Source organism: Coenobita brevimanus, chromosome 40 (assembly GCF_032717465.1).
Source record: "Coenobita brevimanus isolate Jiangsu-jjx chromosome 40, ASM3271746v2, whole genome shotgun sequence".
Taxonomy (NCBI): Eukaryota; Metazoa; Arthropoda; class Malacostraca; order Decapoda; family Coenobitidae; genus Coenobita; species Coenobita brevimanus.
In genome coordinates, this window is record NC_136993.1 from 55920559 (window position 1) to 55936366 (window position 15808).

General features: G+C 41.3%; 1 protein-coding gene across 1 annotated transcript in view; it reads right to left on the reverse strand.

The window, feature by feature from the left end:
• Positions 1 to 3053: 3053 nt before the first annotated feature.
• LOC145397120 (uncharacterized) overlaps positions 3054 to 15808 on the reverse strand; it is a 90962-nt gene continuing 78207 nt past the window's right edge. Inside the window, exon 13 of the mRNA XM_080270320.1 lies at positions 3054 to 3155. Coding sequence (XP_080126446.1) covers positions 3054 to 3155 — 102 coding nt within the window. The remainder of the gene's footprint in view (positions 3156 to 15808) is intronic.

Genomic DNA, 15808 nt, shown 5'->3' on the forward strand with positions numbered 1-15808 from the left:
AAGATAGTAAGGTCATGAGATCTACCCTTACAAAAATTGATAAAAAGATTTGACATTCTTGACGGCTTGCCTAGCTCCCTACTTCATCTTCACATCTTCTGTTTCACTCTTTCACTACTAAGGTAACTACGCCAGTGACACCTCCCTTCCTGAGGAAAGAAATTTACTAACGGGAAATTTCTGTATACTGTACATATTTAAGTTTTGGACAGTAATCTGCTACAATATTAGTAATTCCTTCTACATGTCGGACTTCTAAGGCCTATTCCTGCAGAAATAGAGCCCAGCAGGTCAATCTAAGATTTTTGTCCTTAAATCAGGACAAAAATTTCAGATGGTGGTGATCAGTGTACACTAGCTCACTTGTTGAAGGGCAAGAGTGAGTGCAAGGAGTTCATTCACAATACTTGAATAATTTCTCTGGGCCTTAATGAATTTTATGCTAAAACAGCACACAGGCATCTCAAAACCTTTATCATTATCCTGAAGCAAAACTGCGCTAGCCCCTAGGCCACTGGCATTAACTGCTAATTTAAAGGGTTTATCAAAATTTGGAACTTGAATCACTGGGTGACTTGACAGGATGGCTTTGACTTTAGAAAAGGCATCTACACATTGTGACTTTCACTCATACTTGACTCCTTTTCTTAACACATCAGTGAGGGGTGCTACCAGATCAGTGAAGTTCAGGACAAAACGTCTGTAGGACCCTACCATACCCAAGAATTGCTGCAACTCTTTCTTATTTTGGGGTTGGGGGAAATTGACTATGGGCTGAACTTTAACATCAGGTGGACTCACTTGGCCTAATCCAACCACGTAACCTGGGTACTGCACGCAATCCCTTACAAATTCACATTTAGTTAAATTGAGCACTAAATTAGCAGAGGACAGTCTCTGCAGCAAGGCATTTAGTTAGCTCAAGCGTTGTTAGCAGGTGTTGCTAAAAATAACTACGTCATCAATGTAAGTAATACAACCTTCTACATCCTTGATGAGATCATTTATCAGTCTCTGGAAGGTGGCACGAGCATTCTTCATACCACAGGGCATACTTAAAATTTACAAGTATTGCCACCAACCACAACACAGGAATTTTCTTGGGCCCTTTCTGTGAGTGAGACTTGCCAATATCCCTTGGTCAAATCTAATACTGTAATAAACTTTGCACTACCTACCGCATCCACATAATCATCTACTCAAGGAAGTGGGTAGGTGTCAGTCTTGGTAATGGAGTTGACTTAACACGTTGTTTGGCCTTAAGAAATAACATTCTGTCAATTCAGACTCACACCCATCTTCCCTAACTGCTAAGTCATTTAAGGTGGGAATCTCCGGATCAGATTTTTGCTTATCAGCTAACCTTGCACTTACATCAATCTAGGGAGAATCATCAACTTCTTGGTCATTTCACTTGGTGAAAAATTTATCTCAAAGCCCAACATCATCATCGGCATTGACAGTGCCAATACTGTCAACATTCTCATGGCTGGCCTTGGCTATCATAGCTGTAGTTACAGCACATGCGGGAAACAGTTTAGGACATACAACTTTTAGCTCATTAGTCCAATCCTCACTCACGGGAGTTTTTAACATGAAGGGAACAGCACTCGCTTCTCCTCTCGCCAAGTCATTACCCAAAAGGAAAGTGGCCTCTTGTACGGGTAGCTGCTCAACAACACCCACACGCACTGAACCAGTAACTAGATCTGACTGGAGCTTCACCTCAACTAGGGGAACAGATACAAACTCAGCTATACCCTGCAACAAAACACATTCATTAGGGTCGGCTACATCAACGGGTCCCTTCAACATTAGTGACTGTGAAGCTCCTGTGTCTCTAAGTATAGTGACTTCCTTACCACCTTTTCCATCAGGTGAAAGTAACCCCTTAGGTATGAAGTTAGTAAATAAATGATCTGGGGAGGAGTCACTGTATACTGCTTTGGAGAGGAGACTCCCCACTCTCACTTGATCCTGACTGCTGCATTGCTCCAGTCTTACTAGTGTCTAACAGTAGCCCTACAGGAGACTGTCAACCACTGAACGCCCCACTCTAGCATTATCAACAATATACACCTGCTGGGGGGGGGGGTCTACCACTATCAATATCTGTGGGTGGCTGCTCTCTGTTGGTGTCAAAAGATCCCCATGAATTTACCAAAGTAATAGGTTTCACATTGGAACTTTTCCCTCGTTTTTCTCCAGCACCAGTCCTCCAAGTGCCCTGTTTTCTGGCAATACTGCAAACTCTGACACTTTTAACCCTCTGGCAACATTGTCCTCGCTTACTTTTGTGGAATTAACATGCTCTGGGTTTGCAGCGTTCCCAGTACTGTCACTTGACATTAACTTGCCTTTAGCAGAAGAAAAGTTCACAAAAAATGGTTGGTTCACTCTCCTACCCTTAACAAATGACTGAGGTTTACGTGCATACTTATGAATTATACTATAATTATCTGCTACAACCGCAGACTCAACTAAAGTATCTAAATTTTTCTCTACTAGGTGTGTAGCAACATCCCTATTATTGTTACCAGTGAAGTTTTCCAAGATCATTAATTCTCTCAATTAAGAAAAATCATCAACTTTCTTAGAATGTAACCATTGATCAAATAAATCTATGAGTACTCTAGCATATTTCACATGAGTCTGATCTTTTTATTTAAAGGTAGATCTAAATTTAAGCCTATATGCCTCTGGAATGAGTTCATATGCTTTGAGAATGGGATCTTTTAAACATAGTTAGGACTTTGATCAACTGATAAATATATGCCTCTTGAACCTTGCTTTAAAAACACTGAGCAGCAATACTGTCCAAGAGTCTTCTGGCAAACAAAGGCGACCTGCCAACTTATCAAACATATGGAAGTACTTAGCAAAACTTGTTCGTTGAAGGGAGGTACTAGCTTTATATTCCGGCCAACATCAAAAGATTCCCTGGCAGATGAACTATTAGCTTTAGATGAACTATTAGAGTGCTTCAGTCTGAGTTCATGATTCATTTCCTTTTGTCTCATTTGAGCTTGTAATTCTAGTTCTTTCATTTTAGCTTACAATTCTAGTTCTCTCAGATTAATTCTGGCTAGCTCAAGTTGCACTTTGTCACCAGTATCATAAGCAGAAAAATCACTGGGGCCAGCTATCTCCGATGCCTAAACCACAGGGTCAACACGTTATGCATTATCAAGTGCAGGAGTAGACTGTAGCACCAGTCGAGCAGGGCAGTACTCCCGAGGTGGATGGAAAGCTGATGACAGGGAGTGCTGGAGCTCCCGTTTCATCAGCCCTCAGGACTAGTTCCTGACCATCCCCCTTTGCTGAACTTTTTCAGTGTCTCAGTTACACAGAGAGTAGGCCAGCATGCTCTCCAGTACAAATTTCTCTAACTATCTTCACCAAACTACATGCACAGTACACGCTACACTTCCTTTTCAAAAATCAATACAAATGGCGTCTATTAATCAAGCCTCGGAGTCCCCAGGGGGGGGGACCATAAATGCCCCCGCCATCTGCCCCTCTCCCGGTGACGACTCGAGGTGCCTGGAACCACTGTCTGACTCTCTTCTTCTTCATTTCTGCAACATTCGCGGCCTTTCATCTAACTTTCGCTCTGTTGAGCACCACCTCTCCTCCTCTAAACCTCACCTTCTTTTTCTGACGGAGACTCAGCTGTCTGAGGCAACCGACAGCAAACCCTTTTCTGTATCCTCCTACTTTCTCTATACTCATTTCAAAGCCAAAGGTGGCTGTTGTGTATACATACGCAACGACTTATCTTGCTCTCGTGTTCCTGAACTTGATTCTTCTGAATTCTCCACACTCTGGCTTCGGCTTTCCTGTCATTCTCTGACTAAATATATCTGTGCTGTTTACTTATCCCCTAATTCTACTGACTATCAAAAATTCTTTGACTATCTTACTTCTACGATGGAACACATTCTGTCCATTTCTCCTTTCCCTGAAATCTCCATTCTTGGAGATTTCAATGTTCACCACCACCTTTGGCTCTCCTCTCCTTTCACGGATCCACCTGGTGAACAAGCCTACATCTTTTCTATCCTTAATGACCTAGAGCAGCTTGTACAGCACCCTACCCGTATCCCTGACCGCCTTGGAGAGAGCTCCAACATACTTGACCTCTTCCTCACAACTAATCCTTCTGCTTACTCTGTTAATCTTTTCTCTCCGTTGGGCTCCTCCGATCACAACCTTATTACCTTAACCTGTCCTATCACTCCGGTACGGCCTGTGGACCCTCCAGGGAAACGTCGTCTGTGGCACTTTGGAGCTGCGAACTGGGAGGCCCTCAGGCAGTACTTCTTTGATTTTCCCTGGAATGATTATTGCTTCCATGGCCGGGAGCCATCTGAGTGTGCCTCGCGCATTACGGAGGTTATTCTCTCGGGCATGGAAGCATACATTCCTTTCTCATATCCTTTGACTAACGCAAGAAAGCCTTGGTTTAATCACGCTTGTTCTAATGCTGTCCGCAACAAGGAGAGGGCCTACAAAAGGTACCGGAGCCAACCCACACCTGAATCACATCATCTTTACGTTTCTGCCCGGAATCGTGCTAAGTCTGTTCTTCGCTCTACTAAAAATAATTTCATCCATACTAAATGCTCTCAACTCTCCAACTTGAATTCTTCCCGCTCCTTCTGGCACCTTGCCAAAATCTTTCTAACAACTTTACCTCATCATCCTTCCCTCCTCTTTTCTACTCTGATGGTTCTGTAGCTATTTCTTCTACTGATAAGGCAGATCTCTTCGCACAGACTTTCTCCTCCAATTCCACCTTAGACGATTCCGGTGCTGTTCCTCCATCACTTCTCCCCTCTGACTTCCTCATGGCTGACATTAAAATTTCTTCAGTTGATGTATTTTCTGCCATCACTGGCCTCAGTACTAACAAGGCATATGGGCCTGATGGGGTCCCTCCTGTTGTTCTCAAGAACTGTGCTTCTGTGCTTACACCCTGCCTAGGCAAACTCTTTCGCCTTTGTCTGTCAACTTGTACCTTTCCTTCTTGCTGGAAGTTTGCTCTCATTCAGCCAGTCCCAAAGAAGGGTGACCACTCCCAACCCTCCAACTATCGTCCAATTGCTTTAACGTCCTGTATTTCAAAAGTTTTCGAGTCAATTCTTAATAGAAAAATTTTAAGGCATCTTTCCTATCACAACCTTCTTTCCGATCGTCAGTATGGGTTCCGTCAGGGACGCTCCACTGGCGATCTTCTCACCTACCTTTCAGACTCCTGGTCATCCTCCTTTCGGGACTTTGGCGAAAGCTTTGCCATTGCACTTGACATCTCAAAGGCTTTCGATCGAGTCTGGCATAAATCTTTAATTTCCAAACTGCCCTCCTACGGTTTCTATCCTTCTATCTGTGCCTTCATCGCTAGCTTCCTTTCTGGTCGTTCTATAGCCGCTGTTGTAGACGGCCATCGTTCTTCTCCTAGATCTATCAACAGTGGTGTTCCTCAGGGCTCTGTCCTATCACCAACTCTCTTCCTTTTATTCATCAATGATCTTCTAAGCTGTACATCTAATCCTATCCACTCATACGCTGATGACTCCACCCTTCACCTTTCCATTCGGTTCCCGCAACGCCCATCTCAACAGTTGCTTCAAGAAACAAGGGATGAGGCTATGGCACACCTAATGTCTGACTTGGCTCGTATCGCTGACTGGGGTAAAAATAATATGGTTGTCTTTAATGCATCTAAGACTCAGTTCTTACACCTATCAACCCGACAAAATCTTCCACAGGTATACCCATTAATGTTTAATAATATTCAGCTTAATCCTGCATCATCCTTGAACATGCTTGGGGTTTCATTTACTCGGGACTTATCTTGGAAAGATCATATTACATCTCTTGTAAAATCTGCTTCTAAGAGATTGGGTGTGCTAAGCCGACTCCGCTCTTTCTTTACCCCTGCACAATTGTTGACTCTATACAGAGGTTTTATCCGCCCCTGTGTGGAGTACAACTCTCATGTGTGGGGAGGCTCCCCACATACAGCTCTTCTCAATAGGGTGGAGTCAAAGGCTTTTCGTCTCATTAACTCTCCTCCTCTTACTGACTCCCTTCAACCTCTGTCTCTTCGCCGCACTGTTGCATCTTTATCTCTTTTCTATCGCTACTTTAATGGTCACTGCTCCTCTGAACTGTCTGCTTGCATTCCTCCACCTCTACGACGGGCGCGTAGCACCCGTCTGGCAGCAAACTCTCATCCCTTTTCTGTCCAACTCTCTAATGCAAGAGTTAACCGTTACTCCCAGTCTTTCATTTATGCAACAGGTCAACTCTGGAACTGTCTCCCTCTGTCTGTATTTCCTGCTGCCTATGATCTCCAGTCTTTCAAACGCAGTGTGTCCTGGCATCTCAAAATGATCGGATCTTGAATTTGGCTCTCTATTGTATTTTGTTTTTCTCTTGGAGGGAACTGTTACTGCGGGCCATGGCCTTTGGTTCCTTCTTCCTCGCATTAAAAAAAAAAAAAAAAAAAAAAAAAAAAAAAAGTGGCTCCGAACTAACTATAGAGGACTCACTTTGTTCAAATGGTGTTCAATATTTTATCGAGTAAACTAGTCTTAGTAACTGAAGCAGAAATATCAGGACTCTAAAATATCATAATACAATACATAACAGCTGGTAGCGTACATAAGTAATCTAGAGGTTAAGTAAAGTCATGGCTAGGGGTGAAGGAAATGGCCTTAGCACATTCTCTCTCAGGAATGCCATAGACAGCACCTCGTGATGCCTGGTCAGAAAGTCCCCAGGATCAAGAAAGTTCCACTCAACCGTGCCTTACATGTGGTACATCCATTCATATACGAGAGAGAAGGAGTTAGGAGGCAGAAGGAGTTAGGAGTGAGAGTAAGAAGGGGGGTCTAAGAAAAAGAGAGAGGCACGGTGGAGAATAAGGCAGGTGCACAGGTTAGCGAGTAACTCTCATCTCATTACACTCTGTGAGATTATATTACTCTTGAGATATTCCCTTTGAAGAAAATAAACCACAATCAACCCCCAGACTCATCTTTATCTTTCTCCTGTCATCGACAACAAGTACAACTAAAATTGTCTCCTACAAAGCAACACACTATTATAACAGCTTGGCTACGACTACGATATAATTAACTAAAAGTTCGATATATCATTTGGGTGGCAGCAACTTACGAACCACTTCCACAAGTGTGCGAGTCAACAGTTGAGTCTACATTATCAAGATAGAAAACAAAGAATACTATAAGTTCGAGCCACACGATGTCTCACACTTTATTCTGACAGTAATCTGACAATATATTGTTACAACCAATCTTCCAATTTCTATGTCAGTCTACAATCAGCGAACCAATGAACTACAAGTATCTACGATTGCTACGGAACAAGGAGGCAAGACGATAGGGCCTGGCCAAGCAATATGAGTTCATGTTTTGTAAGTGTTTTCACTCTGGTTGGGGGAGGCTTCAAATCCAAAAATGTTTTCACATCACTATCACTCATTAGGGTCATGATTACTGATTATAATTAAGTAGGTAAGAGTAAGCACTGTGTATGTGACCAAGGTTGCCAATATTTCGTCATAGAGTTATCCTGGTGATGTCGCCAAATTGTTATTGGGGGTATAAATTATGGTGCACTCTAAACCCTAAATTAATCACCAAAAGGGGTAAGGTAAAGCTCACTAGATAACTAACCTATTTTACTGTACACTATTACATACACACACCAAAGAAGAAACAAGGATTCGTTTTATAAAGGTGAATTCACATAGGCCTCAGAATACAAGTATAAAACATGTTATGTCTTACCTAACCAGATTACAATCAGTGGAGGCTACGTACTCACATAGCTTGAGGAACTACGAGAACTCGTTGATGATATAATCCAGATATAATCCACACACTAGTGTAATATGGAGAAGTGAATCAAAAATGGGAAATGGTGGACAAGCAATGCATTTTATAATCAAAGTAACGTGTTTAGTAATGTGTGAAAATATGTGCAAAAGTGTAACGAAATGTGTAACAAAATGTGACAAAAAGTGTGACCAAAAAGTGAGAAAAAAGTGACTCTCTCACTAGGTCCCAGAAATTATAAAGTAGCCTTACTCCCCCTCTTCCAGCTAACTAGCCACTAGGCTGTCTTAAGTGTAATCTCCAGCCATGCACAAACATTGGAGGCACATGCTATGAATAGCAACTTAATACATGCCACACATAGCCAATAGCGAGCCCATCAAGAAAACGTTTTTAGACTTCTGTTGGGAAAATACTCTCATTTTCTCCCTCCCACACGATATGTCCCACCCACTTATAGTCAAGGACAAAAGGTTTCTGCGTAGTTCTGGGAAAGCATGGAGCGTTATCAACCCAGTAGCAGAAAATATGGCTGCTGAGTAAACAGAGGAAAGATAGTAAGGTCATGAGATCTACCCTTACAGGCAGCAAAATTTTATAACAAAAGATTTAATGTTCTTGATGCCTCACCTATCTCCCTACTTCATCTTCACATCTTCTATTTCACCCATTCGCTACTAGGGTAACTACACAAGTAATATACAGTATATATATATATATATATATATACTTCCCCTGGGAGTAAGTTTTTTTTTTTCAAGAATACTCCCACAGTATCTCTGCTTGTCGTACGAGGTGACTAAAAGGGTTGGCGGAGGGTTAGTGCCCCTCCCCGGAAAACAACTAACTAAAAAGATGAACAAAAGCCTTGGACAAGGACTGACCAAAAGATGACGACCAAGGACCTGACAAAGGACATGGTAATCACAACATGGAATGTAAGGGATGCGAATCATGAGATGAAAGAGAGAGATATTGTCCATGTGCTTGAGGGTGCGAAAGTTGATGTATGTGGAGTGCATGAAACTAAAAGGTGAGGTGAGTGTGTGAGAGAATGGGAGTTTGGATGGGGTATATGTGGAGGAGTAGGTAAGAATGAGAGGGGGAAAAAGAAAAGGAGTGTGTATAGTTGTGAGTAAAAGATGGAAGAAGAACATAAGAGAGTATGGATCAGTTGGGTCAAGGATTGTGTGGGTAAAATTGAAAGTTGGAATATAAATGTGGGCGATTGTGTGCGTGTATGCGCCAACGCAAGATCGTGCAAGCAGAGTGAGAGAAGAGTTCTGGACAAATGTGGAAGTGTGCATGGAAAATTTTGGAAGGAATGAGAGAGTGTTTTTGATCGGTAATATGACTGGTAAAGTAGGGAATGTGAAGGTGGACGAAATAGTTGGTGAGTGGGGTGTGCCCTGCTAAGTTAGATGAGAATGGCAATACGTTAGTGGACATTTGTGCTGGGAGGGGGTTGGTGATGGCCAATACCCTCTCCAGGCACAAAATGATCCACAGGTATGCATGGCGAGTGATGAGAAGGGTGGGTGGTGAACTGAATGAAATTATGGCAATGATTGATTATGTGTGTGTGGATGAAAGGAAGCGAAGATGTGTAATGGATGCAAGAGATTATAAAGGTTGGGGGAGTGGACTTTCTGACCACTACTTGGTGGTGGCCAGAATCAAGATCCAAATAAGATGGAGAAATAGAAAAAGGGACTTACGGAAAGAAGGAGTGTTTGCAAGGAGAGTGGAAAGGTTACAAGAGGATGAGAAAAAGGTAGAATATAAGAGAGAAGTGGAGGAACGATTGGGCTAATATGAACTGGAGCAGATGGGAGACATGGAAGGTGTGTGCAGGATATTCACAGAAGAAATATGTGCAGCATGTGATGTGGTGTGTGGGATGAAGAGAAGACTGAGGGAGGTGCAAGGAACAGCGTGGTGGAAAGAAGAGGTGAGACAGGCTGTGGCACAAATGAAGAAAGCATACAATGAATGGATGAGAAATAGGGACATGGAAGAAGTTGAAAGACGGAAGAAAGAGTAGGTGAAAAGATTAGTAAGAGAGAGTAAATAGAGAGTGGATGAGGAATTTAGAAGAATTTGAGTGTAAAGTGGAGTGAATGTAAGAAAATATTCTGGAAAGAGGTGAAGAGAGTAAAACTGGGTGGAAATGAAGTTAGCAGGGGAGTGAAAGATAAAAATGGTAGATTACTAGTGGAGAAGGGAGAAAAAGTGAGCAGATGGAGAGAACACTTTAAGGAATTGTTGAACATACAGGATGGAAGTAATGCGAGTATAAGTGGCTGGGGAATGGCTGGGAGAAGGAGGGAGGTGAGAAGACAGGAAGAAATCTGTAGGATAGAAGTTGTGGAAACAATGAAGAAAGTCAAATTGGGGAAAGCCCCAGGAATTGATGGAGTGTGTGGTAAAATGCTGACGCATGGGGGAGAGATAGTAGTAGAACGGATGTGGAAAATGTGCAGATTGGCCTGGGAGGAAGGTAGAGTCCCGGAGGATTGGTAGTCAGGTATAATTATTCCCTTGTACAAAGGAAAAGGGGAAAAAGAAGTGTGTGGTAATCAGTGCTGGGAACGCTACTAATAAAATGTAGCGGCGCTCCCATTCCCGTTACTAGCTCAAAAAAGTAATGGCGTTATTGGTTTCGCTACGTGATACGAAACGTAGCGGCGCTCCCGCTCCTGCTATTATAGATAAGAAAAAGGTACACAAAGGAAAGGTTAACAAAAATCTGTGATATAGCAGTCCACTATATACTGTTTTGATATTAGTCAGTCTGAGTGGTTATGTTGTGAACCAGTAATGTCAGTAAATAGGTTACTTACATTGAATATATATATATATATATATATATATATATATATATATATATATATATATATATATATATATATATATATATATATATATATATATATATATATATATATATATATATATATATATGTATGTCGGTGTCATTTTAATGAAGCTTAGAGGCAAAGATACAGAAAAAAAAAAAAAAAAGCTATTCACTGTATAATGTAACAAATGTTCTTTTACATTGTTACCTAGTATACCTACTGAAAGTAACATACGTAAATAAAAGGCAAAAAAAATGTGGCCTACCATTGATACATATTATATTGATTTATTATATTTTCAATGATACCTATTTTAAGATATGTACGAAAACGAAAGTAAAAATGAACTGGGGTTTTCTTTTAAAGGCTTTTTATACAATAGCAATGTTTTTTCCATTACTTTAAAGTGAGAGTACCATACTGTTACGAAATAATAACGTAGTGAGTAAGAATTAGTCTGAAAGAGAGAGTGAGAGAGAAAGCGCGATTTGGTGACAGGAATAGTTAGAGGTGTGTGTGTGTGTGTGCGAAGCAAAGGCACAAATTGCAAGTTCAATATTCTGGTCACTACTGGGGTCAGGTTCCATAATAGGAACTGAAGTACAACGAAATTTCGAAAAATCATTCTGCTGACCACGGCAAAGTAAACTGAGACTGGCTAGTCTGGCTCGCATTCAGTTCCCGTGCTGCTCGCCAGGCTGCCAGTTACTCATTTTAAATGATCGATAATTAACTTCCAAATTCCTGTCGAATTACTGCACGTTACTAATAAATAATAATTAATAAATTACTTATATAATGTAGAACAAACATCATTGACAGAATTGACGAAAGTATTATTTTTCGTCATTAATAAATACAACCAAACCGTCGGCATATCTGTATGTACTCACCGACTCCAGACCTGTATTCGTCGCGTGAGTAGCGAGCAGCGCGGTAACGCGTGAGAACGGCCAATAAGTAGCAGGGCTCTCAGTTCCGCTACTGGCTAAAAAAAATTAATGGCGTTACCACCATCGCTATTAAAATAGTAACGGAGCTATGTAGCGGCGCTACTAATAGCGGCGCTATTCCCAGCTTTGATGGTAATCATAAGGGCATTTGTCTTCTTAGTATAACAGGAAAAGTGTATGGTAGGATAGTTATTGACAGAGTTAGAGAAAGAACAGGAATTAGTTGGAGAAGAATAGGGAGGCTTTAGGAAGGGAACAGGTTGTGTAGATCAGATATTCATTCTTAGATCTTTAGTGGAAAATTTTCTAGAGAAGGGAAAGAAGTTGTATGCGGCCTTCATGGATTTGGAGAAAGCATATGACAGGGTCGATAGACGAGGATTGTGGAAAGTATTAAGAATATATGGAGTAGATGGGAAGTTGTTGAATGCTGTGAAGAGTATGTATGATGGTGCTAAGGCTGCAGTGGGTGTGGATGGTGAACTGAGTGAATTTTTCTCTTTGAAGGTTGGGTTGAAGCAGGGATGAGTCATGTCTCCATGGTTGTTCAATCTGTACATGGATGGGGTAATAAAAGAGGTAAAAGGTAGGGTAGTGAATGTTGGAGTGGCCCTGGTGAGAGAGGGTAGTGTTTGGAAATTCCCTGTACTGTTGTTTGCAGATTATACTGTGTTGCTGAGTGAAGACGAAGGGGAGCTGCAAGGCTTGGTGGATGAGTTTGGGAGAGTGTGTAAGAAACGGAATCTAAAGGTGAATGTAGGGAGGAGTAAAGTGATGGTCTTTGAGTGAGGTGGAGTCAGTGAATGTACAGCGAGGTTGGATGGTGAGGAATTGGAAAATGAGTACGTTTAAGTATTTGGGTAGTGTGATGAGTAAGGATGGAGGTTTGGAGGGTGAATTGCTTGAAAAAGTACAGCAGGGAAGAAAGGTTGCTGGTTCCTTGAAAGCAGGGATAAGAAACAAGGAAGTGAGCATGTAAGTGAGAAAGTTCCATGACAGTATTGTGATACCACCTCTAACGCATGGAAGTGAAGATTGGACGTTGTTGGAAGGGCACAAGACAAGAGTGAGAGCAGTGGAAATGAGTTATTTAAAAGGAGCCTGTGGAGTCACATGGAGAGACAGGCTGACAAATGAGGATATAAAGGAACGTTGTGGTGTGGATGTGGATGTGATATTAAGCGTTAGGAGGAATACACTGAGGTGGTTTGGCCATGTGGAGAGGATGGAGGGTGAAAGACTGACGAGGAGAGTGTATGTGAGTGAGGTGGAGGGGGGGAGAGGGAGGGGGAGGCCGAGAGAGAGATGGAGGGATGGGGTGGAGAGGTATATGAGAGAGGGGCAGTGAAATGGCAGGGAACAGGGCGACGTGGAGGCGATTTGTTTGTGGCAACCCCGAACGGGATTGAGGCGTCTTGCAATATATATATATATATATATATATATATATATATATATATATATATATATATATATATATATATAAGGTTTTATACATCAAATAACATGTCCTCCATTCATTAAAAATAAAGAAAAAGAAAATTGTAGCAATTGTACATGAACCGCAATGGGTTGAAGTTTAGGAGGAAATCATCGTGGGGAACGAATTCCAAAGAGAAACAGTTCGAGGAATAGAGGAATTCAGATAAAGAAAAGGTCTACAGTATGGTAGTGCGACGGTTAAATCAAGACCGTTGTCAGATGCCGCTGTAGCACGGGGGAAGGCGTGGATAGGTGGCACATTGAATGCAACTTCACCCGAACACTTGTCATAAAGTATCAGTGCAATACTGCAGTGGAAGCAACATTCATTCTTACTTGTAGGGGAGGTGGTTCATTTGTCACTACTGGGTTATGAATTATTCATATAACTTTGTTTTTTATTTTGACCGGTTTCTTTAGTGCAATCTCCCCACATCGACTGCAACAAGTTGTGCAATATTCGAGCTACATGTCTTTCTGTATTCCTGTCTGTCATCTTTCTTTCTATCTATCTATTTATTTATCTACCTTTATCTGTCTATCTATCTATGTGTCTGTTTCTTTGTCTTTCTAATATACAGAATTAAATAAATGTATACAGTAAACATCTTTTTAATTCACCAGTCGACAATCCGGCACACCTAATAGTCCACCACGAGGGAAGGTCGTTGAGGTAATACAAAATTACACAACTAAAAAGTAAAAATGAATGTAAGAAAGTAATAATATTCCTGTTGTTATATTATACAAGAGACCATTAAATTCACCATCATCCCGTTTCTTTTCTAACTCACATAATGGTAGGCTTAAGTAAGGACCAGAAAAGTGGGATATAAGAATGAAAATATGATTGATGACCTAATCAAGGGCATGTCCAAAGAAATGTGCCACGCTTTCCTTCACTCACCATACAGGCTCCAGAATACCACTTCAATCTCACAGATATCATCATCTACTGGTATGTGTGTTATATTGTCTGATAGAGCCAGTCTGTTGCCCATTCTATTAAAAAAAGTGCCAACACTTCTCATACCCTGCACTGTTCACAGCTCATCTAGCCAGCTCAATTGCTTGTCATTTCCCTTGCCTCTTCTACCTCCATGCCTCGCTTTCTTACACATTCATCTACCACATCTTCCCATCTTCTTCTTGGCCTTCCATCACGGCTCTTCATACCTTCAACCTCACATATATACACCCTTTTAATCACCCAGTTTATACCCATTTCTCCATTGGACCATAACATCGAATCACATTCTCTTCAGCTTTTTTATTAACAATCTTCCTTACTCATATGTTCCACGAATGACATTAATTTTCTTATCCTACTCTTTCTCTCCACGGGCAATCTTTAGTTCAACCATCTCCCACTTTTCTAACTCTTGGCTATTCGTTTTCATATCACACCAAAATCTTATACTCATAAGTTAAATTGGGCACTAAAACCCCTTCATGCAATCATTCTGCAGCAACCACACAAAGTACAGAAGATAAAAGTAGGGAGAAATAAAAGGTACAGATATATTCATACGGCAGTTTTATAAACTATAAACCTATTACCTTAACGTGGCCCATTTTTTCTGATCCATTTTTTTCTTTTTTTACGTAGCTCAGTGACAGTATATCACAATGTGTCATGCCTTGGCACTTTTTCCTGACTAACATCAAGTTCCACAGTTAATCTCTTGTCACGACTCTGAAATTTTAGGCCATATTATAGTAAGAAGGGTATACCTGTATCTCGTACAAGCCTCCTTATATGACTGGCTTCCTTAGCTACGACAGATCACAGAATATAGTTTAGAGATATCCCATATCGAGGAACAAAGGAAGTGCTTATTGTAGAAGAACAGAAATAATATTAAAGGGTTAAAATGAAGATCACAATGTATGGTCAAGTGATAAAATCATAAAAACATACGAAAAGCATAAGAGTGTAAAACAGAAAAATATAACCAATGCATGAGCTAGGACTAATAACAAGTAGTAGTACTCTTTTACTACTACTACTGCTACTGCTACTACTACTACTACTACTACTACCACTAATACTACTACTGTTAGTACTACTACTACTATGATACGGCTACAACTATTGGTGCTACTATTACAGCAACTACAAAAACAACTAATAACACTAAAAGTAATTCCACTACTACTACAACTACTGCTACAAATACAGAGTAGAGGTAGTTGTAGCAGCAGAAGTAGCAGCAGTAGTAATAAGAGTAGTACTAGTTGCTGTAGTCGTCATCGCCGTCCTCCTCGTCGTAATGGTAGCAGTTGAAAGTCGCGTCTTGGTTCCGAACTCCGTAAATACGTAAACAGATAAGTCGAAACAGCAGGGTTAGCTGCACAGGTCTGGCAACTGTGTCACACCAGACGGTGGTGGGGGTGAGTGGTTTGGGGGTGGAGGTGGGGTAGTGGAGGATGTGTGTGCTGTAGTTACTGTTGGCAGTGTAATCTAACAGTACACCACAGGGTAAAGTCCTAAATGTGGTATTACGTTTGACGTAATACCTACAAATACTGAAATGTAGCGTCAACCAGAAATAATGCCTGTAATGGGTTGCAAAACAAGCGTTAGCAGAAATGACGAGGCGCTACCCAGCCCCTTCTCCACCCTCCTGCCACTCCATCTCCG